This window comes from Struthio camelus, chromosome 1, assembly GCF_040807025.1.
Source record: "Struthio camelus isolate bStrCam1 chromosome 1, bStrCam1.hap1, whole genome shotgun sequence".
NCBI classification, from domain to species: domain Eukaryota; kingdom Metazoa; phylum Chordata; class Aves; order Struthioniformes; family Struthionidae; genus Struthio; species Struthio camelus.
This window is the reverse complement of record NC_090942.1, coordinates 178,568,724-178,594,760: the sequence shown is the minus strand read 5'-3', so window position 1 is coordinate 178,594,760 and position 26,037 is coordinate 178,568,724. Positions and strand designations below refer to the sequence as shown.

Genomic DNA, 26,037 nt, shown 5'->3' with positions numbered 1-26,037 from the left:
TTCCTTAGATTTAATTTCATATTCTACGAAAAATAATTTTTAGCATATGCTGTCTCTGTAATGTACTAAATTCCACCATAAAACAGTGCTTTGCAGTTTTAGGTGCACCTCAGTCGTGAGACACATGCAACCCAAAACTGGAACAAAGCAGATTGCAAAGAAAGTTGTATGATATGAAGAGACACTGACTGGTATTGAAAGTAAAGTTAAAATTCTTGTTTCATCTTCAAGCTCAGAGCATGGAATGACGAGACAGCTGAGTTAATTTAATAGTTAATTGTGGCTGAAAAGAATGTTCTGACTTCATACCCCTTTGCCAAGCCTCTTAGACTTGATATTTCCATTGAATTTAGTGACACTTATTTTACCCTTGGATGAGCCAGTTCAGGAAGCTAAACTGAGGGGGAAGGGGAAATCCAGTAAAAAGATGATGCTTCTTTTCAGCTATTTTATTTGGGATCAGTTTCACTTGTCTGATTGTCAGCATTGGCTGTGTCTCCATTAGCAAGCATGAGTGAATTCAGAGAGCTATTGAATGTCTGCATGGGGTTTTACTTAGGACCAGATAACAGCTAATCCAGTAGGCTGAGCACTATTTAGTAGTTTGAGCATGTTAGATCTCTCCTTGAGCACATCTGATTTCTGTCAATTTGAAAGGAATTTGGTTTGTGCACTCCCGAATTGTTCTGAGAAGTGAACTAAAGCACACTGAGTGGCAATTGTTGAGAGGTCTGCTTCAAAAGCTAACGTAGATGCCGTTGTGCTTCTGCTTCCCCTCCTTTGCCCCTTGTCCCACTTCTTTCTTCCATACGCATTCAGGAACTTGTAGATGGTAATCCTGTCCCATTTTAGAGGGTTACTCTCACTTGTATGGTAGGCTTGCCAGGCACCTCATAATCCACATGACCTGTATGTATAGCTGTTAGATATGCTGTTAGATTTAGAATTGTATATAATTTTCAAATCATGTGAATATCTGGCACAATGTCTCTAATGGCTGTCCTATTGAAAGTATTTAAATGACTACTTAACTAGGTCTCGTTTGCCTTTTTTATGGTTATATTAATCTGTGATTGTCCTTTTGTTGAGTGAGTGAACCTCATTGTCAAAACCAGTTCTGTTCCTCGTCAATATGTGACATTTTACTCCTCTGACACGTTAATGCCCTTGACCTCCCACATGTTTTCTCTCTTAAATACTTAACCATTGTATAATTCTTAGGTTGATTCTAATGAACTAATACTTTCTGATATATATGAATTACTTAGTTGAGTCCAGGTAAGTAGGGTGGATGACATATCCTTAGTCTAGAAAATAAAGTCCCTTATCCAAAAGAGATACACTGTTAGTGTGGCTTAAGTGATCTAGGATAGCATTTGACATAGGCTTAACAATTTTCCTTTTACCTCCATACCTTTTCTTCAAAATTTGCCTTGTAATCTAATTTCACTTTACTTTAAGCCAATTGTACTTCCTGAAAAAGCTCCCATGGTGTTCTGGGCGTGTTTTTATTTCCTGTGGTAACACAAGCATTAGTAGTGCATTTGCACAGCAAATTCAGGTTAAAACCACTCTGTTCCTGCCCTTCCCCCCCCCCCCCCCCAGATCACTACACAGCCACATGAATGAAGCGTGCTCATGGCATTGCTAAGGGGCAGGAAAAAAAACTACTGAAGTGGGAAGAGCTTGTTGCATCTACGTTAATGTTCAGGTGAGGAATGTGATTTCGAAGTGAAGCTCCCAGTTATTGCTACTTGCCTTGTTTTTGCCACATCACAACTTGTGCTGTGATTTGCACTGGATTCCTTTTAGATGAAACTAAATTGAAAGATGTCTCTAAGAGAGCATCTAATACATCACAAATGTCAGTAAGTGCCCAGGATACAGGAGCAGACAAGGTTTTTTTTTTAAAGTAAAATCCTCTGAATTGTTTATAGTGTCAATGTCAAGTCCTCAGCAGCCAGTGTTTTGCTTTGCAAATCTGTTGCTACTGTGCTGCGCTGCTGAATAATGGAGATAGAGCGGATGAGCCTAAGTTTTAGGTTACTGGCATATTATACTACAGACAGACAACAGATTAGCAGACTCTTAGCTGTGTCATTTTTAACACAAGTATTATGTATGTTAGTCTTCATTCATACTGACTTGTATAAGTGAAATAGGAATAAGATAGTTTGCAAGTCTTAACTGATTCTTGGTTAATAAAATTTTTAAAAATAGACTGATTGCAATAAAACATTCATGGTTTAATTTATGATTCTCTCTGTGCGGATCTGTCTGTGCGTTGTGTTAGCAGTAAAGACACCAGTGATGTGCAGTAACCTACGTATGGTGATTAGCTAGCCAAATTAGTTGTATGTAGAAATAGGGTTCTTAAGCCTAGCTAATCTTTTCTGGCTCTATCATAAAAGTTCATAATCACCTCAGTTACTAGGAGGACATCATTTTCCTACTTAATAGTGAAGTACCAAGCAAAATTATTGGAATCTAGTAAATTACTTTTTTGCATGAATTTAAATTTCTAATATTCTGACTTTTTCACGTACTTCTACAAATAAATGCATAGTTCGATCATTATTTTCGCAACATGCCTCTATAATGGCTATACATATAGATAGACCCCCCCCCCCGTTCTAGCAGGATTGAGGAAGGTAGCGTTAAAGTCAAGATCAGTCAATAGTACTTTAATCTGAGAAATAGAATAGGCTTCCTCCCAACAGATTGATAGATTATCTTTTTTTATTTCCTTCAGAAATTTAAGAGAAGCAAGAGATAATGCTGTAGCTGAAAAAGAAAGGGCAGTTATTGCTGAAAAGGATGCTCTAGGAAAATATGATCAACTCTTAGAACAGTAAGTATGTCTTAAAATACATATCAAACTGAAGGGTTAAGTATAAATGTATCAGCAGGGTTTTAGGGAGGATGGATGACTGGTTGGACTTTCTGCTTATAAAGAATAAATTGAATTACAAAAATTTGATTTAAATGAAGTTAGAAATTTAATTTTAGGGTTCTTTCCTTTGCCAGTGCAATAACACTGTGAATGTTTGATTCTTTCCCTTCAATTCTGTACAGGTATGGAAACGTAATTAGGCATCTCATAGCAAGAAGGTGTAATTCATATTATGCTTTATCTTCCCGTGACCAAGTTCTGAACACTGCTGTTCTTAATTTAGTTGAAAAATTGTTGAAAATAGAAAGTAACCTTTGACAATGATTTCAGCAAATACTTTTTGTGAGTTGTGGTTAGAGAGCAGTAATCGTGAACTGTTAGGCTTTCTAAATGCTTTTGTTACTGTTGTCTCTACCCAACCTTTCATGTTTAGCACATAAAATGTGGTGTGTAAACAGTTCTATTTATGTATTTATGTGGAGAAGGAAACTATTAGTGATCCTCTGTTGTTTACAGGCAGTTTACTCTCCTGCTCTGCGGCACCTTGGCTTCACTTTTTGTGAATTTAAACTGTTTTATTAACTATGATAAATTATAAGGTGATTTAGAACTATAGACCAGAGTCAAAGCTGTACAGGCTAAGTTTGTTGCATATCCTTAATTTTGGACTTGATTTATGTTTAAACCAAGTCTCCCTCCAAAATGAAAAGGTCAGTGTATTAACCAATGCCACGTAGTCACCTATTGAAACAAAATAGCTGATGTGAATTTTTTTGTTTGGACGTGTTTGTGATTGCAGATAGTGATCTGTTAAAAGGCTTAACTTAAGCATGGACATGAATTAATTCAATTTATGCTGAATCCTAAATTACAGTGGTGATATTACTGATGAATTAGCATTACTCCAGCATAAGTGCAAAGAACTGAAAAAAAGCAATGCTATTTAGTTGCACAAAACAATACGGGTGGTTCTAGAGTGAAATAGCTGGATTAGAGTACCTGATGTCCACACTACGCATGTCAGGAGTTTGACTTTAGATTGCATTCAGTTGAGTACTGTGGGCTGAATGTTTGTTAGTGTTTAGAATGCATTGTAGATGTTCTTGGATTCTCAAAAAGGAATTCACTTAGCAAACTCTGAAATGACTCCACAAAGCAACTCAAAGTATGTTAAGTGGAGACAATCTGGAAGTTTTTTTCAAAATTAATCTCTTAAACCAAACTAAAGTGCTAATGGGAATCCACCCTGCGATGAGACTTGTATGCTTTCACTGTGATACAACTTCACTATGGTATGTGAGGCATTACTATCTAACTGGAAGTTCTGGAAAATAAATCTAGCCTATGCTAATTTGAGTGTGCACACTTCCTTGGTTTTTATTTATTTTTATATCAACTTTGTAATTCTTACTATATTTATTTTTAAAATTAAAAACCATGCAGGAAATATCTTTGTTCTATTGTATTCTCACTCATATCATGTGTCCTGAGCGAGGAGGATGCTCTGCCGTTTGAAACATAGGAAAACATTTTGAAGGTTTAAAAAAGTAACCTTTATGGGGGGTGGGAGGGAACCCACAACGTTTGTTAATAAACCATGTCATCTCCATGATTGATATACCCATGCCTTTGTCCTCCTCTGGCTTTTTCTGTTGATAAACTCTTCAGTTAGTGAAACTCGCCTTTAATCATTCTAATGTGATGAATAAAATTTTATGGCATTCAGAAATCAGATTATTCCTCAGATTATGTGTTTCATCTTGGTCTGAATGAAACTAGATTTGTTTCAAAGCTTCATGCTTTTGTATTTTATATCAGGAGAATGAAAAGCCCATACTTCACTTTTTTAAAACTCTTTAAAACTCTCTCTTAACCATAGTACTGGTGTCAAGACTGTCTTTCCCACATTCCAAATGTGCTTAGTTACTTAAATGCACTGCAAAGTAACAAACTGACATGATGAAATGGAGTAAATACCTTAATTTAAAAGGTTCCAAATCCTGAGGTTACTATGCACTGAAATATAGTTCTGTAGAAAAAATCTTTCTTAGTATAGGCCAAATCCCCTAAGATAAAAGTGAAGTGAATACCTGTGAAGGGACTGCCAATGTTGTCCAATTCCAGATTTAAGTGATTGTAGCAGCTAGTTCTGCTTTATTGAAAACAAGATGACTCATTGTAGTTACTACTGGTATCATAATCTGTATAAACAAACATGTTAGGAAGCCTCAAAAGTATGTGGAATGTTGACTGGCCTGAATGGTGGTTGAATAAAGCCACTGGCAAATCTTGTGATCAGAAGTATAACTAATACCCAATTTTCTAGTCAAGTGCAGTTATTACCATTTTTCGCACTGATGCTTGTGCTGACTTCTTGTAAACAGTTGTTTATAAATGCCAATCAAATACTCAAGCGATAATACTTGAGTGTTATATTAATAAAGAAGCTGCTATTTCAGCCTTAGAGTCGATCACTATATGACATGAAAGTGTATTTTTTGTTGCTCTCTTTGCCATTTACAGCTGTAAATTCTATGTGAGACTGTATTTCATTCACCTGTGGTAGTATAAGAACTTAATGACTTTGTATTTTGAGTTAAACCATGGTGTGTATGTCACATTTGTCTTCTAGAAAATTGATGTCCAGATGGAAATATTTTCAGTTCATTTTTAATTGTTGACAATGTGATTATGACTTTTAGCTAATTTTTAAAGCTATATTGGCTCAATTGAAAGTGTCTCAGGGTTGAATCAGGCACACGACTCTATAATAGTTTGATCTTCCGCTATATTACGATGTACAGATACTAATACGTTCTAGTTTTTCCATCTCTTAAATATTCCTGGAGTGTCATTTTCTGAATGCTAATGCTGACTGCTAATCTCTTAATCAGTTCTTCTTCCAAAAAAGATAATAGAAAAGTGGAAGAAATGCAGCCTGGCTTCCTATTGCTTTTTATTAGTGGTTAAATTTTCTAGTTTCCAATAAGGTGCAAACTCAAATTGATATGTTTCCTATGATAGGGTGTTCGAAGTGGACTCTAATGTCTAATATGGGGTGAACTCATGCAAGAGCATTTCACCTCGGGGAACACCTATGAGAGCCATCTCTTGTCTTTGTTCACATCCTTTAAACCTTAAAGAAGCATCATTTCTTTTTCTAGGACTCTACTGCTCCGTGGAAAATGGCTAATGATATCTAAAATTACTGAGAACACAAGGGACGCTTTTGGGCATTTGCAGTGGGAGCTATAACTTGAAAACCCCTCAACTTTATAAAAAAAAAAAAAAAAAAAAAAGAGTTAAAATGGCTATCTCCTCTCTATAGGGAGTTAAGATATTTTTAATGTGTGGGTTTTTTTTAGCTTATTTGAATATAAACAGATGTTCAAAGGACCCTTTTTAAAAACTATTTTTGTAGCTTTGAGAATTGTCATAAACTGTTGGACTGAGTAAAGTCAGGATGATATCTACAAAAATGTTGAAGGACCTTGGATTATTATGTAACAATTTTTAGACTAATGTATATAGCTCAGCTATTTAAAACTAGTATGTGTGCAATGAATAATCTGCAAAAGTGGGGGTAAAAAGATTAGGAGTATTTTTAATGTTTCTATTTAGAAGTATCCTTCTCCAAAAAAAAAAAAAAAAAAAGGAATAAAAGTCATTGACATTTGTTGATAGCAAAGGTGTTTATGATTTGCAGGTTGAGAGAAAGTGTGCTAATGTTTACCTATTTTAACACTTTTCTTTTCAGTTAGCTGCAAGCCATTTACACACTTTTGGAGACCTCTTTTAATCTCTCCATGAATCCTTATTACTTGGATTGCCCTACCCCCCTCCCCCCCCCCAATATTTTTCTTTGTTCTTCATATTTATGTTGCTGGTTTTTAAAACTTATTTGGAAGTGAGGTTAGTCTTACCTAACTTTATCATCTGTCTTAAACTTTATAGGTTACAGAGAGAGGTTGATCAATCCTTTTCATAAAATATACATTTAAATTAGGTGAAACTAAGATCCCTATACTTTCCCATTAATTGCAAATAAGTCTAGAGGACTATCTTAGATGAAAAGATAACTGTAAATGCAAAGGAGCGTTTGTTCATTCAGTAGATTATCCAATCTCTGAATGTACAGGAATCTGATGGTTAGATTAACATTTATTGTGTTAAACATTCATTGTTAAAAGAAACATTAAAATTATTTACCCTTGTACTAACATATTTTCACAATCCTGATGTTGCCGACTGCAATCACAAGGTTCTAATCATAACATGATTAAGTCAACATATCTGTGTGCTGGACTTACTGCTAATATTTAAATAAGGGCCTATTTTCTCTTCAAGAATGTTTGTAAAATGAAGTTTTGAATAAAAAGATGTGTACCCTAATTTCTGGCCAAAGTACTTCTCATTGCTACAGCTGCTATAACTTATATAAAAATGACTGGCACATCCCTATACTCCCTAGGCATGTCTGCATTTTTCATGGCTGCTATTTGTGTGTATGAAGAGCTTTGAAATCCCTTGAATTGAAACACTGCGGCTCTTGCAAATTACCAGCACTTTGCACCTTCAGTTTGAATTAACTTCATTAGTATTTTCTAAAATACTTTTTTTGGTATAATCGTTTCCTGCTGTTTTATTCATTGTGACTTTTGTAGTATGATTTGTGTATGTAACTTTGACAATGCCTAGGATCCATATCAGAATAAAGCTGAGCCCTTCCTTGTCATTGTTAGACCTTACCTAGATTTCGGGCCTAATCAGTGTAACTACAGGTTTCCTGTTTAAAAAAAAAAAAAAAAAATGATCTGATTCTTCAGATGAGAAAGTTGATTACAAGGTGCAGCTAAAAGGGTGCAATGTAGATACCAGGGAAATTACTGAAAGATACCCTATTGGAAACTTAGAATCAGTGCAAAGGCGGCAGTGAAAGGACAAGTAATAGTAGTATGATGAAGAATAAAAGTCCATTTCCAGGAGATTGATAGGTCTAGTTCATTTCCAAGCTGTAGAAGAAGCAATGGAATCCATAAAAAACAATTCTGTGCATCAGTGACTTCTACAGAAATAGTTAGGGAGGCTCTTGAGCTTTTTTCCTTTTGTTCTGAGGATACACTTACTAGGACTTTGCATCTTAATGGATCATTTTAAGCTGCTCTGAGAGTTCACCATCCTTTTACTATGTTTCTGCATAAAAAGTCTGTAATATCTCAAAGTCTATTTCACATTGCACTATAATGGGAATTGTCTGCTCAGTCTTCTGCCCAAAAATCCTTTCTCCTTTGCACGTATTAGATAAATGCTTTTCTCAGGATGCCCCTTCTGACTTCATAAGAACTAAAAGATTCGAATCGAAAGTAAAATACATTGAGCATTAAATATTAAAAACTGATAGTTCAAATTTGGAAAGCCTGAAAGACTAACTCTTTTTCCTTGGGTTAGAGAGAACTTTTTCTGGTATGCCAGAGACTAGAACACACGGGCTGTTAATTTTTACATCAGCTGTACAATAATCAAAAACAAGATTTTTTTTTTCAAATGGTGTGTAAGGAAAGCTTTCTGGTAAGCAGATGGCTGCTGGACAGATACGAATCGGATCTTGACGTCCAGGGATCTGTCCAAAGAATCTTTCCCTTGTAGTTAACAATGCACTATCCCATTAAAATGTTAACTAGATCTTCCTTGTAGAAGGAAGCAGAGAGCTCTGCATAGTCTTGACTTGAGCTGTATAGGTATTTATATTTTAGAACTTAGAATTCCTGACTTTTCAGAGTTTTTTTTATTAGTTATTTTTTACTGGAATCATTAACCAACTGGTGACACTCACAGAAGTAATGAAAATAGTGTCGTAGAGAAGACGACAGACAGAAGACTATTAAAAAAGGAGAAGAGAGCTTAAGCTTTTTTTCTAGTTTCTTTGTGGAATGCAGTCTGGACATATTAGCCAAAACCTCTTCAGGGTGGACTTAAAGCCCTGGTATCTCCATCCAAACCAAGATAATGTATACTTAGCACTTTAGAGACTGACTTTGGAGACTGATTACTATATTTTCCTCAATTAATTTGAATGCACTTTAATAATCCAACAAAAGGAGAAAATTGAATTAGCTGATTTGATCAAATATATTGTAGTGTTCAGAAGCCTGCACACTTGCTAGTGCATGCCTAACAGTCTTTGGTAGTTAATTAATAAGGATTTCAAAATTTGAAGATGGCCTTTGCAAGGCTAAGGCAGGGGCGCCACCTGGACTCCTGGCAGGGAAGTTACACAAACACAAGGCACTCTAGGGTTGATACTGAGCATTTATTACCTCTGCATCTGAGTGAGGATTCCCTAGCGATTTCCCGATCGAGGCAGTAATGGAGCAGGGATGTCCCTGGCACTGCTGAGTGTCGGTCCATGGTGAGGAACGCCGGCGGGCGGGCACTATGTGAGGTTTTTATGGACTACATGTATGCCGTAAGCCTATTGAGCTCATTGCTACTTCCAGTTCAAAGCCCAGGTGTAGTGTCACATTGACATGGGCTTAGCTGCCTGACTGTGGGTCAGCATGCCCTGTTGATGCTCCTTTTCCCACAGAACGGTCTGGCTAGCTTCCATCACCTATCTCCTCGACGTTCTTCTGCATTTTGCCGTACAGCATTCCTCCAGAATGAACAGGTTAGGCACTGTAACCAGTCACCTCATAACTATAGCTATCTTAAATGATATGCTCTAGGCAGAGAGTCATTTGATGATAAGATTCATAGGAATGATATATGAGGGTGATGGCTTTTCTAATCTTCATTGCATCTGAAAGGCAGACTTTGAAATTTGTTCTCTTACGCTAGAAGAGATAACCAACAAGTGTATGTATACAAATATTTTCATTTAGATTTCTCTTGTCCCAGTTTCTATGAAATAATTCTAACAAAATAATACCTGAAGTATGGTTTGGGAAGGTTGTAACGAACACATTCTCATATCATGGAAGAGGTTTCTTAAGCCTGTAAAATACACGTTGTCATTTCACCTGCTCATTTCCTGCTGGCTAAAATTGTTGATCTTAAGACTTGAAGATTAATAAAAGCAAAATGTTAAAATTCCATGATGGCTATTGTGCAAGGTAGCTAAGAAACTCCTACTATTTTAAGTCCATAGGGTTTTTGTGAGTGTGAGAAGATTGAAAATGTATTGATGTCCTTTGAGAACAACTTCCAAAGCAGTTATAAGCTCCTTCAAAGAGGCATTTTATTATATAAGGGTGCTGCTGCTTGGTTCTCGTGTATTTCTTGAATTATAGGGGAGAAACTTCCATGGCAGTCGATGATTGTGCTATGATTGTTAGTATCCCTCACATATACGCACACTTTTGTGATTCACTGCATACAACATCTCATTAGCAATGAGTCCGGACAGGATATGTGAATAGTAGCCCTGTGGAACTCTTTGCCAAGTGATGTTTTGAATGTCAGAAGTTTGCATGGATTCAAAGGGAGACTGAAAAAGATCCAAGATAAATTTGAGAATTACTTAACATGTAGAAGTCATATTCAACTCAGGAAATTCTTGAACTAGAAATAGTTAGATAGTAGTAGGATAGGATTAGGAAGAAATATAATACATGCAGGCACTTTTCTTGCCCTTCTTGAAACATACGCTTTCAGCCGCTGTTAGAGACAAGGTTGTCAGGCTACGTGGACCTTTGGTTTGATATGCTACAGCTATTCCATATAGGACATAAGCTGTGAAACACAGCTTTTTAACTTACTGTAGGTAAATAACTACTTTCTGTCCATTTAAAAAGTCTACACTGGTTGTAATGATACATAATGTAAATGAAAGCAGTTATCTGAAGATGAATTTAATGGGGGAGGGTTTTTTTTTTAATAGTTACATATATCAGTTTGGGTTATATGTGGAAATAACTATTTTCCAGAATGTTTCTAAGTCACCTGTGCTTGAAGGATTAAACTTTTATGTGAAGCCTCTAGCAACATTAGGCAAATGCAAATAGAAACTGCTTATAGGAAATGCCAAGTACACAGTTTTTAGAATAGAGAAGGAGAACAAGACATGAATAGCAAGATTTCCATAAATAAAATGAATGGTTTAGTTGCATATGTCTACTAAAACTATATACTATAACTTCTGTTGAGAAACTAAATTCTTCAAAGCCAGAATCTTATATTTTCTGTATGTCTGTAAATATTTTGTCACGTGATGTCTGTTTACATAATATTATATTTCAACTCAATATAGCCATCAACTTTTTCCTTTAATAGTGGATTGTAAATGAGATGACATATTCTAAATAGCACAATTGTAAATGTAAATCACTGAATAAGCATAGATGTAGGGAGTGACTGTGTATCATGATATGTAACTAGCACAAAAACAGGCATATATGTTTGTGTGTTTATAAATACACACACACACTTAAAGAAATGAGTTGTCTCAAATTATTATGCTTTTCAGTCACTCATTTAATGTTTATAATTTTCTAGCATTTCAGCAAATGACTGGGATTATGAATGTTCAATTGTATGATCTGACTTCTTTCACTTCCTTATTGCATAAAATGATCTATAGCCTTTTTTATTATTATTTTTTCAGGTGTTTTGTTTTTTTAGTGTGGGTTGGAATTTTTCTTGTTTATTTTTAGGTTTTTGACTTAACTATTATTCAAAATTGTCATTCAGTTTGTGAAATCTGGCATTGTACTCAGTCTTTAGATTGTTGCTCCATCTCCTGGTATTCTCTTGTTGAATATTGGGCTGGGTAAAATGCAAGCGTTATGGGCTAGAAGTTATAAAGCAAAAACCAAAAAAAGTATACATCATAATTCCTAAATTATGAATGTGAGGTCTTCTGTAGGTGGTGTTTTATATGCATGTTTTCTGGGTGCTTATTTCCATATAAAAGTCAAAGCATCTTGACAGAAGAGTAACTACAGTTCAGGACAAACTAGACCATTACCATTATAGATTTCTTCAGTCCTTGTGCCTCAATAAACATGAGATTTTAGCACCAGCAGGTGACTCTCTTTTGGAAAAGCATGTGATGCTGTACCATTATCTGGACAATGACTGTTGAAGAGCAATTTGACTAAATAGGTGGTTCTGCAATCTGAGAAGAATATTACAGCTTTTTAATGTCATAGATCTCCTAGTAGACTCAAAGGAGACTGATCTTTCATGGAGACCAAATTTTTTGTTAGACATCTCTAGATTGAATTTTGGCCAGACCTTGTCTTCTAAAGGATCTCATTCAAACTGTTGAGAAAATGTTAGGTCTAATTGGAAGCCTGACACTATCGCTCAGCCTGGCCTTCACTTCCGTGGCCGTGATACCCATTTCACGTAAGTAACTCTCGTGAGCGGGAAAAATGCCAACACACTGTTCCAGAATTCAGGATAACTAGTCCATTTGACAAGTATTTTGTAAGCAAAATACCCTCATGCTGTTTTTATAAACACACTAAGAAACCACTGTACGTCAGTGGGCCAAGGTGGTTACAGGGAGCTGTTTGCCTATGGCATTAGTCCATCCAGCACTGTATATGTCTAATTAAACTTAATCACACTGAGGACTTTCCAAAGAAGAGAGACTGTATGATGTTTATATGTAGCATTAACAACTAATGTAACCACCATTTTAGTCTTTGCTGAGTAGAGAGGATGGGTTGCTTCACTTGGCCCGTTCTTTCTGACGCAAACCAGGATACCATTGGCCTTCTTTGCAACAGGGGCTCAGTGCTGGCTCATGGTCCACTTGTCCAGTAGGACTCCCAGGTTCTTCTCTGCAGTGCTGCCTTCCAGCAGCCTGTACTTGTACATGAGGTTATTCTTCCCTAGCTGCAGGACTCTGCATTTCCTTTTATTGAACTTCACGAGGTTCCTCTCTGCCTGTTTCTCCATCCTGTCAAGGTCCCTCTGAATGGCAGCACAACCTTCTATTGTATCAGCTGCTCCTCCTAGTTTTGGATTATCAGCAAAGTTGCTGAGGGTGCACTCTGTCCCTTCCTCCAGGTCACTGATGAATTAAGTTAAACGGAATTGAACCTAGTATTGACCCCTGGAGGGCACCACTAGTTACTGGCCTCCAACTAGACTTTTTGTGCTACCGATCACAACCCTCTGAGCTTTGCCACTCAGCCAGTTTTCAGTCCACCTCACTATTCATCTAGACTGTACTTATCCGCTTGCCTACGAATTTGTTATAAGAGACAATGTTAAAAGCCTTGCTGAAGTCAAGATAGACAACATCCACTGCTCTCCCCTCCTCTACTTAGGCAGTCATACCATCATAGAAGGCTATCAGGTTGGTTAACCATGATTTCCCCTTTGTGAATCCATACTGACTACTCCAGATCACCTTCTTGTGCTTCATGTGCCCGGAAATGGTATCCGGGATGAGCTGTAGGACAGAAAACCTAGGAATTGAAGAAACGCAGCAGAGATGGAGTGGGTGTGTATGAAAGAGTTATAGAGAAGGTCTTCAGGTAATAAAGTGTTTCACTGCCCTTCCTTTTCACAGTGCCTGCAAGTTAGTAAGCTTTTTTTTTTTTTTTTTTTTTACTTGAAAGGAAACTGAAGATGGCTTTGCATGGACAACTGTGCATAATCCTTTTGTGAAACATGAAGGTAGAGGTCATGTGCAAATGCACCTCTTAAGTACTCCAGAAGCAAAAACATAAGTTGAACTTATGCCAACTTCTTGCTCACAAAAAAAATATTCATATGGGCAGCATAACTTGAGGAACAACTTACTGAAAGTAGGTAACCTTTTTTTCCATCAAGTGGCAGTATAGTTGTAGAAATAAGTATACTAGAAATATAGCTTAGGTTCCTTTGCGGTGAGGCTTAGACATTATGTAAAATAATTGCACATTTCAATCCCTTTAGTGTTTTCATAAAGTGTTAGATTTCATAGTATATGTACAATGTAAATGTACATACTTAAACATGTTTTTATATCTCTTCTAAAATTTAAATACTAGACATATTGTCAAAATGCTGGAACTCTTACCTGATATTTTAAAAGAAATACTACACTGTGTGTATATATCTATTTATATTTATATTATAACTTCAAGATGGTTCAAAAAGCTGCATGTTCCTGTTTTACCTTGGATGTGTAGCTGGGGTCACCAGAATTGGTTGAGTGGTGGTGGAGAGGGAAAGAATTTGTCCAGTTCAGATCCCTATGGGAAGGGGAGAAAGTCTTCCTAGTGCAAAACAGTATTTTAAGTAGATAAAATTAGCTATAAGCCCTAGTCCTCCTCTTGGATTCGTACTGCCTAACTTCAAGCAACTCTCAGAGCATGCTTGATATAGACTATTTCTGCAGCCAGTAGAAGAAAAACAGTGTGACTGATTTAACTCTTGTGCCCCTGTGAGATGCTCAAAATTATGTGGAATGAAGCCTGGATTCATACCTTACTTCTGAGATTTTTAGACTTGTAACCATGTTAGGAAATATTTTATCTTTTGATCTGATGCATGTTCATCTAGGACATTTGTTTTCACAGGTAGTATACTTTTTAGAAGCTTGTGGGGCTGGGTCTTTTGATTTTAGTTCTGTCCATTATGACTCTGTTCCCAGTTCACAATTTGTGAAATCTGGGTCCAATTTCTGTTTATGTCAAAGTTCTGCTTTTTTTTTTTTTTTTTTTTCCCCAGAGTATTGTATATGCATAGATAGAATAAGCCAGTTAAATTTCAGGTTTATTTTCTCGGAGCCAGTCAACTACCTCTTTTCAATACAAGAAGAAACTTCTTAAACTAGTACATTTGCTACAAGGAATTTGTATTATCAGAGTGCACAGATGAACAGAAGATAGCTTATGTTTCCCCAGTTAGAAAAGAGCTACCTTATGGTACCTTTGTTTGCTGTCCGTTTCTGTCATCTCCTTCCCCCCTTGTTTTTTCCATAAATAATCAAGTGCTGCTTTTGTACTTTGTCTCAAATAGTTATCTGTTTATACAGAACTGTATTAAACAGTTTTAGTTTATCCATTAAAGTAAGCAAAAATTGTAATTGCAACCTTTTTACTGCTAAATTGCTATCTCTTGGCAAAATTCATCTGTGAATCATTTTTAAATATACTCTTTACATTTATCTTTGTAAGTCTCTTTTGTAATGCCAGCTGTCTAAATCTGTCCATAAACCTCAGTTAAAAGAAACATATTTTCCATGATTATTTTAAAATATAATGTTTACTGGAAGGGAAGTCTAGTGAATTCCCACAGATGAAGTGTGAGTGCATTTCTCCCACTTGTAAATGAGTTCTTATTTCCTACAGCACATATTCGGGTACCACAATGAGTCATTTCCAACATGTTTTAGTTTAGCTTCTAAAACATTTAAAAACTTGGCAGATACATGTAAATGAATGTTATATTCAGTGTTAGAAACTGCTTCCAAGTATTATTTTACTAATATGTTGACTGTGAATAGATCTTTCAGAATGCAGAAGTGTCCTTTGTGATAATCCTAAAAACATTTGCACAGTTCTTTTTTTTTTTTTGAATTTCATTATTCAACCTTAGAATATTTCCTTTTAATCGTTCTGTAACGAATAATTTTGTAAAGGAGTCTAAGACTTATAGGCAAAAGCAGTGTGAATAGAATATTTTAGCCAGGCAAGTGACAACTTTCTTTATGTACATGAACTGAATTTTGCAGTTTCATGTTGTTTTAGTTTACAACAATACTATTTTTTGAAACAAATAGTGTCATCTGTGTTTTAATGTTATTGTTTATGGTTATATCTTCCAATCCACACTTTAATCCATTTGCTAATATGTTACCTTGATGGTGTAAATACTAGAAAGAACTTGAGATGAAAGAGCTGATATGCTCAGAAGGGACTTAGGAAAAATAGGGGTGGGTGGGAGGAAGACAAGACCACCAGTGAATGGCAACACTATTACTGAACACATTCAGATAAAACAATACAATCACCAGTGTCTCACAGAATCACAGAATGGCCAGGGCTGGAAGGGACCTCTAGAGATCATCTAGTCCAACCTCCCTGCTCAAGCAGGGTCCTCTACAGCACGTTGCACAGGATCACATCCAGACAGGTTTTGAGTATCTCCGTGGAAGGAGACTCCACAACCTCTCTGGGCAACCTGTTCCAATGCTCTGTCACCCTCACAGTGAAGAAGTTTTTTCTCATGTTCAGGTGGAAGTTCCTGTGTTTCAGTTTGTGCCCGTTGCCACAGAGAAGAGGCTGGCCTCATCCTCTCCGCACCCTCCCCCCTCCCCCTTCAGATACTTGTAGACATTGATGAGATCGTCTCTGAGTCTTTTCTTCTGCAGGCTAAGCAGGCCCAGCTCTCTCAGCCTTTCCTCATAGGAGAGGTGCTCCAGTCCCCTCAGCATCTTTGTAGCTCTCCACTGGACTGTCTCCTGTAGTGCCACATCTCTCTTGTCCTGGGGAGCCCAGAATTGGACACAGGACTCCAGACGAGGCCTGCCCAGGGCTGAGGAGAGGATCCAGGGCTGGCAGGATCACCTCCCTCGACCTGCTGGCAGCACTCTTCCTCATGCAGCCCAGCATACTCTTGGCCTTCTTGGCCACAAGGGCACATTGCTGGCTTATGGTCAACTTGTTGTCCACCAGGACTGCCAGGTCCTTCTCAGCAGAGCTGCTCTCCAGGAGGTCAGCCCCCAGCCTGTCCTGGTGCCCGGGGTTATTCCTCCCCAGGTATTGGATTCTTGCACTTGCCTTGGTTGAACTTCTGGAGGTTCCTCTCCACCCACCTCTCCAGCCTGTCCAGGTCCCTCTGAAGGGCAGCACAGCCTTTTTCGTTTGTGAGAAGTTTGTTATTATTTAAAATATATTTATTTTTTCAGATTTCCTATCCTGGCTACTGGTATTTGGTATGTAAGTTTTCAGCTCATCTTAAGAGTATATATCTATGCGTAGTCAGCTTAATAGCTCAAATGGCTACATCAGTTAAAACTCCGTTAATACAATGGGAGCTTAGATACCTTGCTCACATGTTGACACCTGTGCACATGCACTCACATTTCTGCAGTCTGGATTTGAATTTCACCCTACGTTTTCTGCAATTATTGGCACCATTTGTTTTGTATGATATAATATGCACAACATGGATTTCTTTGCCAGTCTGTGATTATTCTCTGTTCCAACTTTAACCATCTGTATGTTGTCCGCAATGCAACACCATGTTATCAGTAATTTATTCGTACTGTAATAACCACCCTTAAAGATCTCTTTTTATTAGACTCAGAAGAAGATAGGAAAATATTTAAAATATGTAAAACATGGATTGCTAAGATTTTTGTGTTAAAAGTTTCCTGGAATCCCTTTTCCCTTTAGTTGTGTTGAGTAACATATATAGAAAACCTGCTTCACAATCCTCCCCCGTCATTGATCTTAAATATATTTAACTTTCCTTGAAGGAGAAAAAGGGAGGGAGAGGCTAGGTTAACAGATTGAGAGTCTTATTTTGTTAGACAAAGCATAATACAATCTCCTCCTTCCATTATGTGTAAGTTTTGTCAAACTTTGAGAAGACTGGTGACAAGAAAAAGAAAAGTAATAAAGTAGATGGAGGGTAGGGAAAAACATTATGTGAAGGAAAATGTTACAAGACAAAAGAGGTAACAGACATCAAAATTTTACTGAGTGAGATTAATCTGAATGTAGGATATGTAGTGCACTTTGAGAGTCCTACTCTTTGGAGGAGTGGTCTAAGCCAAGCGAATAAAAACAGTTGCATGAAGGGATTGTGTAGGAGGAAGGGAGGGTGTTGGTTGATGGTGGTAGAATCTGTATCTTTTTCTGTCCATCCAGTTACTTCTGTATAGCTGTTCCTAGTGGTGGAAGCTCTAAGTTTTATTGAAGTTAATTAATTGATATGCACTTTGGTTACTACAAAGTGAACATCTCCTTCCTGTTTTAACATTTTCCAGATCACTGTTTGTCTAATACTTTGCCAGAGCCCTTGAAAACCACTTCTCAGAGTTCTTTGTTTGTACCACTGTTTCAGAATTGTCCTCTTCCTGAAGTAACTTTTTATGTAGCAGACTGTTAGACGTTTTATTACTTTGAATGAGTTCAGACATGAATTTCTGAGAAAAGTAGCTAAAAGCAATGTGGATTTGAGTCCAACTTCTACAGTGGCTGGCATCAGTCTGGTCTAAATTTAAATGCCTGTACTGGGAATAAATGAATCATGTCTGTAAGGTACCTGTTTCTCACTGTTGACTTATGAAGATCGAGTCTATATGAGTAGCTGAGATGTAGATGCCTACATTATAAAGAACCAAAGCTAGGTGAGTTGTGTCCTACCTATCTTTTTTGAGTGAATTGAGTTCAGCATATTCTGGTTGCTCAAATTCACTTTTTGAAACTTTTACACTTTACCATCATACTTATTGAGTCTTCCTCCCATGCAGGAGCTTCTACATTTAAGCATGTATCACATGTTGATCATAAAATAGAACAATTTTTTTTGTGAGGTATGATAAGCTTTATTATTGAACCCTGCTGTCTTTCATGATTAGGAAAGATTTTCAGTGACAGAAGTTCCTTGAGATTATGCAGGTCTGGAATTGTGACTATACAGAGGATTAGGTATGGTTACTGAAACCATAGAATGTGAGAAGACAACATCCTCCCTTAAAACTCTCAATCTTAGCTAAGTATCGTAGTATCTTACAGATACTGTTAGAAAGTCCACGCCAAAAGAAGGGGAAGCTTGTATTAGCCTTTATTAAAGAAAGAGGGAGAAAAGACAGAAAGAAATGGATGATAAACCATCCTGTTTCTGTAACATAAAATATGTGCAAATTTCTTTGGGTCTAAATATATGATACTACTATTAAAGTATTTCATAACTCTGGTTAAAATGCAATATGTTATTGATCAGTACAGATTTGGCACATGCCAAGTGTTTTCCAGCAGTTTCTCGTGGTGATATCTGGGGACATTTTTCACTTGACTAGGTTCCACTGAAGTCTTACCAGTACCTCCTGTTCTCAAGCACCACCTAACCTCAGAGGCACTTAAAATCAGTTTACATTCCAAGCTGGAGCACATCTAAATAGAAGTCCCTGTGCATGCTTGGAAGTCTCCTAATTTGGAGAGCTAAATGCTTATTTTGATATGAGTAGGGTGTTGCCTGAAGTTAGCTCAAGTCCCTGAAGGGTCTATTTTTATTAGATCATGGCTAACTCATTCAAAAGCGTTGAGTTCACTCCAGAACGGTGTTAGAAGAGGACGTAATGGCTAGGCCTACTTCTTTTGTAGCAGCTTAGTGCTTTGAGCGCTCGCCCAGGAAGTTCATGACTGCGATCCTTTCCCTCCTCAGTCTCCTGAATTATTTTCAACAGCTTTTGGTGTTACCTGGAAGTTAACATCAGTTTGCCCAGAATTATTGCAAGTGTTGATTTACGTAATGCATGTTTTAAGCAAAGTATCAGAAAAGAGAAAAATTAAATATACTAATTTTTGTTTTTTGAGAAAGCTAATCACAGAAGTACACATCATGAAAATATAATTAAAATGCAACTTTTAGAAAGACTTTTTTAGCTGTGTTAATGACCTTTTATATTTCTTTTTCCATTATAAAAATAAATTCTACAAATGTGAATATTGGTAATAAAGAAGTTAAATGCAAGGCTTATAAACATAATTCTAAGAGAAAGCCTTCTGGATCGTTGATTGTTTTGCCATCATATGTAACAATCTTTTCATAAATTAAGTTCTGTGACAGCCGCTATTCCTACTGGAAGCTGTTCCTGGATAGGGTTTTAACATCTGTTCCAAATTTATAACCAATAGTCCTGATGCCAGAATTAGTCTTTAAATATCTGTTGTTCTTCCCTCTTTCTCGTCTTTTCACTGCTAATCAAATCTCAGTCAGCCTTTATTTTCCTAGATTATAGCTCATCTCCCTTCTCACGATAAAGATTCTTTGTTGTCTTGAACATGCGAGTGGCACTTCTCTGCATCTCTCTTCACCTAATCTTCCTTCAACATAGCTAAATGGAATTCTGAACAATGCTCCGTTTAACTTCCGGCAGTATCTTGTGTGATACCTTCATTTCCACTAGATGTACCTTAATGCTTCCTGGAATTGTATTTGTCTTTTGTATAGCTGAATTACTTTGACAGTTTATTTATTTTGTGACCATGTAATGCATCTAGATTCTTTTCCTCAGTGTGTTCTGTCTTCCGAGCTTCTGGATTCTGGACAGAAAGAGCCAGCACCTCAAGTTTTCTAGCCCTACTCTAAGTCCTGGTTTTGTATATGCATTCTTTGTTTTTGTGTTTATGCTACTAATGTAAGAATCTTTCACAGTGCTCAGCAAATCAGAGAGGCACATCGTTCTATAAGATGTGCAATGTTGTTACCTCCAAATATTGAATATGACATGCAGCCGACCTAAGTATTGGTGTATTCAGCATGGGTACTACACATGAGCTACAGATGTCTAAGATATCATTATAGTCATTGGAAATCTGGTAAGCACAGTCAGTAGAGTCTGGAGAGCTATGCAGCTGACCAAATAAAGGTTACTACTTAAAGGTTATGAGGAATAGCCGTTTGACTGCAGTGACTAGATTTCTGCCAATTGTAGTGGAGACTTTACTTGCATGTGGATGCCTAAGTCTTTCTAAACTTAGGTTTAGTTGCCTATATTTATGGCATAACACCTTAGTCACTGAACAAGCAAAATTAAGGAGAGTTTAATGTTGTTATTATCCTTCCTTTTCATGCTTCTACTCACAACTCTACAGAAAATAACTGTTTATGGTATTACTTTTGTTTTGCATGTTGCTATAGCAGAGTATTTATGTTCTTAGTTTTCTTAAATGTACACAGCTGATGTAGTGATGAAATGGTATGGCAAAAAATGAAGTTTTTACTACGGTAAAGAAGGGCTAAGTAGCACTATGATGGTACAGTAAAAGATAATGTCATTTTAAAATTGAATTTAACAAAATTTGATGGATATAAAATACAACTATCATATGTTACCAAAGGATGAGTAGATTGGCTGCAGGTAGGTTTTATTTTTTCTGTGCTTTTTATTTAGCAGTTACTAGTTTTAACTGCAATGAAAATATTAAGGGAGATTAGTTATGTATTTTAAAAATATGTTTTAATCACATTTGATTTGCTAATTGTCAGTCACATAAATTATCCTTCTCTGTTTGTCCTGTTAAACAGAAAATATGTTTCATCTATGCGAATGCCTTTTTAATACACTCCTGGCTTTAAGAAGACAGTAGTATAAATTATTTTAGCAGTTCAAAGAATAGTAAACATCATATTCCGTAGCAGATGTCAAAAGACCACATTTTCTCTAATTTAAGTTTTTATACCATTAGGTTTACCTTTCACTTGCCTGGTACTATTTATTATTGTAGTGGTATGTTATAGCTTGTCTTTGTAATGGCATAGAATTAAACAAGTTTAAGCATCAGTTCTTAAATTCCCTCTTATGATATTAGTACTTAATATTTTTCTATAATGTTTACACTTCCAGTGATTTTTACACTTACTTGCCTTGGCCTTCCTACTCCACTTACTGCCCTAAAAAATAAATCTTTTTATATTCAGGTTAATGCCAAGATGCCAGCAGTACAGACTGTAGTGTATGATTCAAATCACAAACAGTGCATTTATTGGTGTTTCAGTGCACTCCTATGGAAAGACAAAGTCAGACAAGTTTATATATTTAAATGTATGATCAGTGAAAAAGATTATCTTTGCTAATCTCTTATGTGTGCACATTTGAATATAAATTTTCTTTATTTAAATATGGTTAGAAAATAGTCATTTGCTATTACTGCCTCATTAATTCTAAGATGCTTAATGATCCTTTTAAAAACAATCTTCTGAAATTCTTTTTATTTTTGAGAATTAGTACCATGATATATTTCCCCAAATAAAAATTAAATTTGTGTATCTGCAGAGAAAGTATAATGGAGGAGGAGCTCCTAAAATAAGAGGAAAAAAAATTAAGGTAACTGAAATGTGGTTGTGCTAAATGAAAGAATGGTTTCGCTAGTGTGACACAGATGTATATGCACGTTTTTCTAGATTTGTATGAAAATTTTTAATTCTAGCCCTATACCCAATTTTATTATTTAAAGTGAATGGCAAAAAGTTGCAACATATTTTCTCCATCATGGAGAGCAGGGAAAAGAACATGTTTTTAAATATTTGAGAGTACTAGATAAAAGCTTCTTTTCTCTCCTTGAGTCACTTCAACTCATTAGTTTTTGAGCTCCATTAGTCTGGAGCATTCTTTGGTATTCTTTTGAACAGTCCCAATTTCCAGCCTTTTTTTTTTTTTTTTTTTTTTTTTGAAGCTACATATGGTTATTTTAAGTCAGGAATGTAGAATAGGAATAGTAAGTGCCATTAGAGCCCTGGGAACTTGAGTTCTGAGGAAGATTGGTAGCTAAGTATTGAAGATAGTTTACTTTTCTTGTTGTAATTCAAAGTATAAAGTCAGATTAAAAATATTTCTGAAAATAGTATATTTTTTTATAGCTTAAATGCATAACATAAATGAGTACATAAGTTGCAATTCTCCTTCTCATGCATCTGTTTTATTTAATTCCTCTCCTCTCCGAAAAGCTTGTGGCCCCATTTTTTGTATTTGTAAGAGTATCAAATACTGCAGTAGACTGTTTATTAATCACGTTGCGTGCCTTATTTGATCATGATATGAGAGATGCATTGAATTTCTTTAAGCACATGCTTTAGATTCCTATAGATCTGTAGTACAGTTGTTGAACATACCCTGCATTTTTAAAGAAGCAAAAAAAATTGCTTGCATTCATAAAAGAGCTTGCTTCCGAGCCAAGAATGACAGATGCTGTTACAGCTGAGAAATGAAGTGTTTTAGGAAATCACTCAAACGGTAGGTAGCTTAGCTCAAAGTGAAAAAGTGAATTTAAGATGCTTTTATTTAGTCTGGAGGTAAACGTGTTTGAGGTGTTCATGTTGGTTATACAAACTGTCAAGGATTATATTCCCATTCAGTAAATCTGCAATATCTGAATGAAAGAAATATGTCTAGTTTCTGTTTTTATCAATTTCTTACATTCCTCATTTTAAGTAAATATATTTACTAGGAGTAGAAGTTTTTAATTGTTTGTATTTTTATATTGTAGATTGTGTGTAAATGATAGTATACCAAGGAATGGTGAAGAGAGGAGTTGTCTGTACATAATCCAAACTTATGTGGCAGGAGTTTGACTGTCCTGTGCCAAAGCAACATATTTGTCCTATTTTAATGTTGACATGATCAGCTAGAGTCTTTAAATTCATTCCATGTGCTATAGAGGATAATTTACATGAGGGACTGTCATTTTTAGCAAGAATAAAAGATATAGAGTAAATAGAAATTCAAAACGTAAACGAAAATTATTAAATATTTTGAAAAGGAGGAAAATTCAGGATAAGAGCCTGAGTTCTATAACATTGTGTATAACAATATTGTATCCAGCATTAATATGCAATACTGTAGAAGCAAGAGAGATATAATAGCACAGATTCAACAATATAGCACTTAGTGGACCAAAAATTCTGGCACAAACTGTTGAGCCTAGACGACTATATTGGTTCCTGAGACGTGAATGGTGGTATGTATGGATTTTTCTACATAAAAATAGTTGATGAGGGGAGCCTATGGCATAGAAGCCTATGCACTTCTCAAATCTGCTAAAGTTGGTATCCTCACAAACCTACCAGAAAGTAGAGTATGATTCTGAAGTTGTAACATGCTTTATTCTTTGATTAAGATAAATATTGTGTGCAGTGGTAAGAGGCAGTTAACGAATAATTCATTTGACTTTAAGAGGAGATTTGCCTTTGTATGTAAACAAGGAGGTCCTGTTGAATTGTGTTATGATCTATGGCTAAGGAGCAGAGACTCATAAAGAATATTCACTTCTATTTTAGGAAGCAATTTTAAGGTGGGAGAAGGTACTAAATATTTTGTATCTTTCCAGTGCTTATGTGGCAGGCAGGCAGGTTTGAATTAACTTGATATTTTCATACTACTGTGAAGGGGTGAATTTTCCTTGAAAGTTCAAAGAAAATTGTTCAAACAGTTTAAGCCATAGGCCAGTTCAAAATAATTCTCGTTTAGATTCTGACATGTATCTAAAATACTGGTTCTCTCAGAGCAGATTTTCTTTATTCTTACCTACATGCCATTTTAATTCAAAGAAAGATTAATTCAGGAAAGTTGGGTGTTCTGTGTGGGTCAAACTAACTGCTCTCAGTGGTTACGTTTATCTATATCTAAGGTTACATATACATAGTTCATTGTGTTTTTGAATGTATCTGATGTAGCTTTAAATGTAGCTTTAAGTTAGTCAGCTCATATGCTATTATTGATTTCAGCACAATGCTCAGTAAAGACTAATTTACTGTTCTGCTTAGCTTATTTGTTGACTGGAGAGTCTTGCAAAATACTCTTTGTTACTGAAAGCTTAGACTGTTTTTGAAAAGTTACTGTGCCTAAAAGAAGTGCAGAACTTAGCAGCATTCATTGCAAGTAACAGCATTTAAATGAAATACTGATTCCCTTCCTAAGTATTTGTCTCTATATGTGTGCATTCATGCACTCAATTCTAAGGCTTGCTTTGCTAACCAGTACTCATGCAAGTCACCTATAATTAACAGTCCCGTGTTCTCATACTCAATGCCTTTCAACATCTAGCGGAGGACATAGAACATGATGTCCGGAGCTTACACTGTTAGTTCTGCTTTCTTTCACATCTCCTGTGGTGTCCCCTCCGCTTTCTCATTGGAGACCACTTTCTGAAAATTTATAATCATGTTTTTTGCTTACTCTGCTTTGAAGAAGGAATATACACTGTTTGCGCAAGGTCCAAAAACACTGACCAACAGCTACTGCTAGTACGGATCCTAGGAGTCCCTTCTAAAAGAGTCTTCAGGCTCGTCGACAAAAACAGGCAACCTGGAGGGAGATTCTGCTTTGAGTCAGAAGTGAATTTTGGTCTTTGTTTCCTAGATTATTCCCATGACAGAGCCCTTTAACCGCATCTAAGGACTTCATTCCACTAGTCTGCTCGTGGGAGGACAGTCTACATTTCAACACCCCTGAAACTGAAGACTAGTGCAAATATTCTCCGAGTCTTCTTCCAGTAAGTTCAGGGTCTTATATGGATCATGACAGGTAATACAATTTTCTTATCACTTATTAAGAAAAGGCAAAATGAGATCTCACGAATAACTAACCTAATGGAACTGGTTCATGAACTGACAGGAGTGTTGAACACATTAGTAAATAGAATTGGCTATTTCCAACTGAAAGATAATAAAAGAACGTGAGATGTGATAAGTTAAGAGCGATTTTCAAAAAGCTTGGCCATAACATGAGATTAGTCATTGATCATCTTACCTTAGACACCAACAGGAAGTGTAAATCTTTTCTCTTCAAATTTGGACAAATCAGGAATCAATTTTCATTTCTTCACCTATGAAAGCTGTTGTATGTTTTTCCTGTGTTGCTTTTGCTGCCCCTAATCACTTGTACAATATATCTCCAACACTTGTCATGTTGGCATTCTGCTAATGCCAATATGATTAATACAGTTTTTGACTTCAGGATTTTCTGCACAGAAAATCAGGAAGCTGCTCGTATTCTTGATGATTTTACTTTGAAATTGGGTCAGGTTTGCCTGGCAAATTGGGCTGCCTTGCCTGGCAGCCAGATTGTTAAATTGTCAGAACTAGAGCGTTCCTGCTCAGCACAGGTGTAGGGTAACCTGACAGGGGGAAGTATGTACATGGCTGAATCAATTAGATTCTTGACTTACTTTATAGCTAGTCTGATGACCTCTTCTGAGGTCACTGACCAGTGCTTCATTGCATACTGCGGTTTAAAAAGTTTGACCCTTTAACTTTGCCAGACTACAGCAAGAAGAATTCCTTTTTCCTTCATTCTTCTGCAGTACAGTTCTACACCTTGTGTAACTGCCACACTCTCATTTTGCTAATAGGCCCAGAACTTTTAAATACCTTGGTGTGTGTGGCAGAGTGATCCTAGGGAATCTTGATGTCTCAAAGCTTACTCACTGGATGCAAAATCTGTAATCTTTGTAATCAAAGTCTAGTAGACG

At 36.4% G+C, this 26,037-nt stretch overlaps 1 protein-coding gene across 12 annotated transcripts in view; it reads left to right on the top strand.

Moving 5' to 3' along the window:
* PIBF1 (progesterone immunomodulatory binding factor 1) overlaps positions 1-26,037 on the top strand; it is a 127,467-nt gene that overhangs the window by 30,602 nt on the left and 70,828 nt on the right. For 10 of the 12 annotated variants that reach the window (XR_011138584.1, XR_011138583.1, XM_068929654.1 and 7 more), the window contains one exon: positions 2,753-2,851. The exons of the other annotated variants lie outside the window; for them this stretch is intronic. Coding sequence is in view for 8 of the 10 variants with exons in the window: in XM_068929654.1 (XP_068785755.1) it covers positions 2,753-2,851 (99 nt within the window). In the remaining 2 variants the exon portion in view is untranslated. The remainder of the gene's footprint in view (positions 1-2,752; positions 2,852-26,037) is intronic. 12 annotated transcript variants of the gene reach the window in all.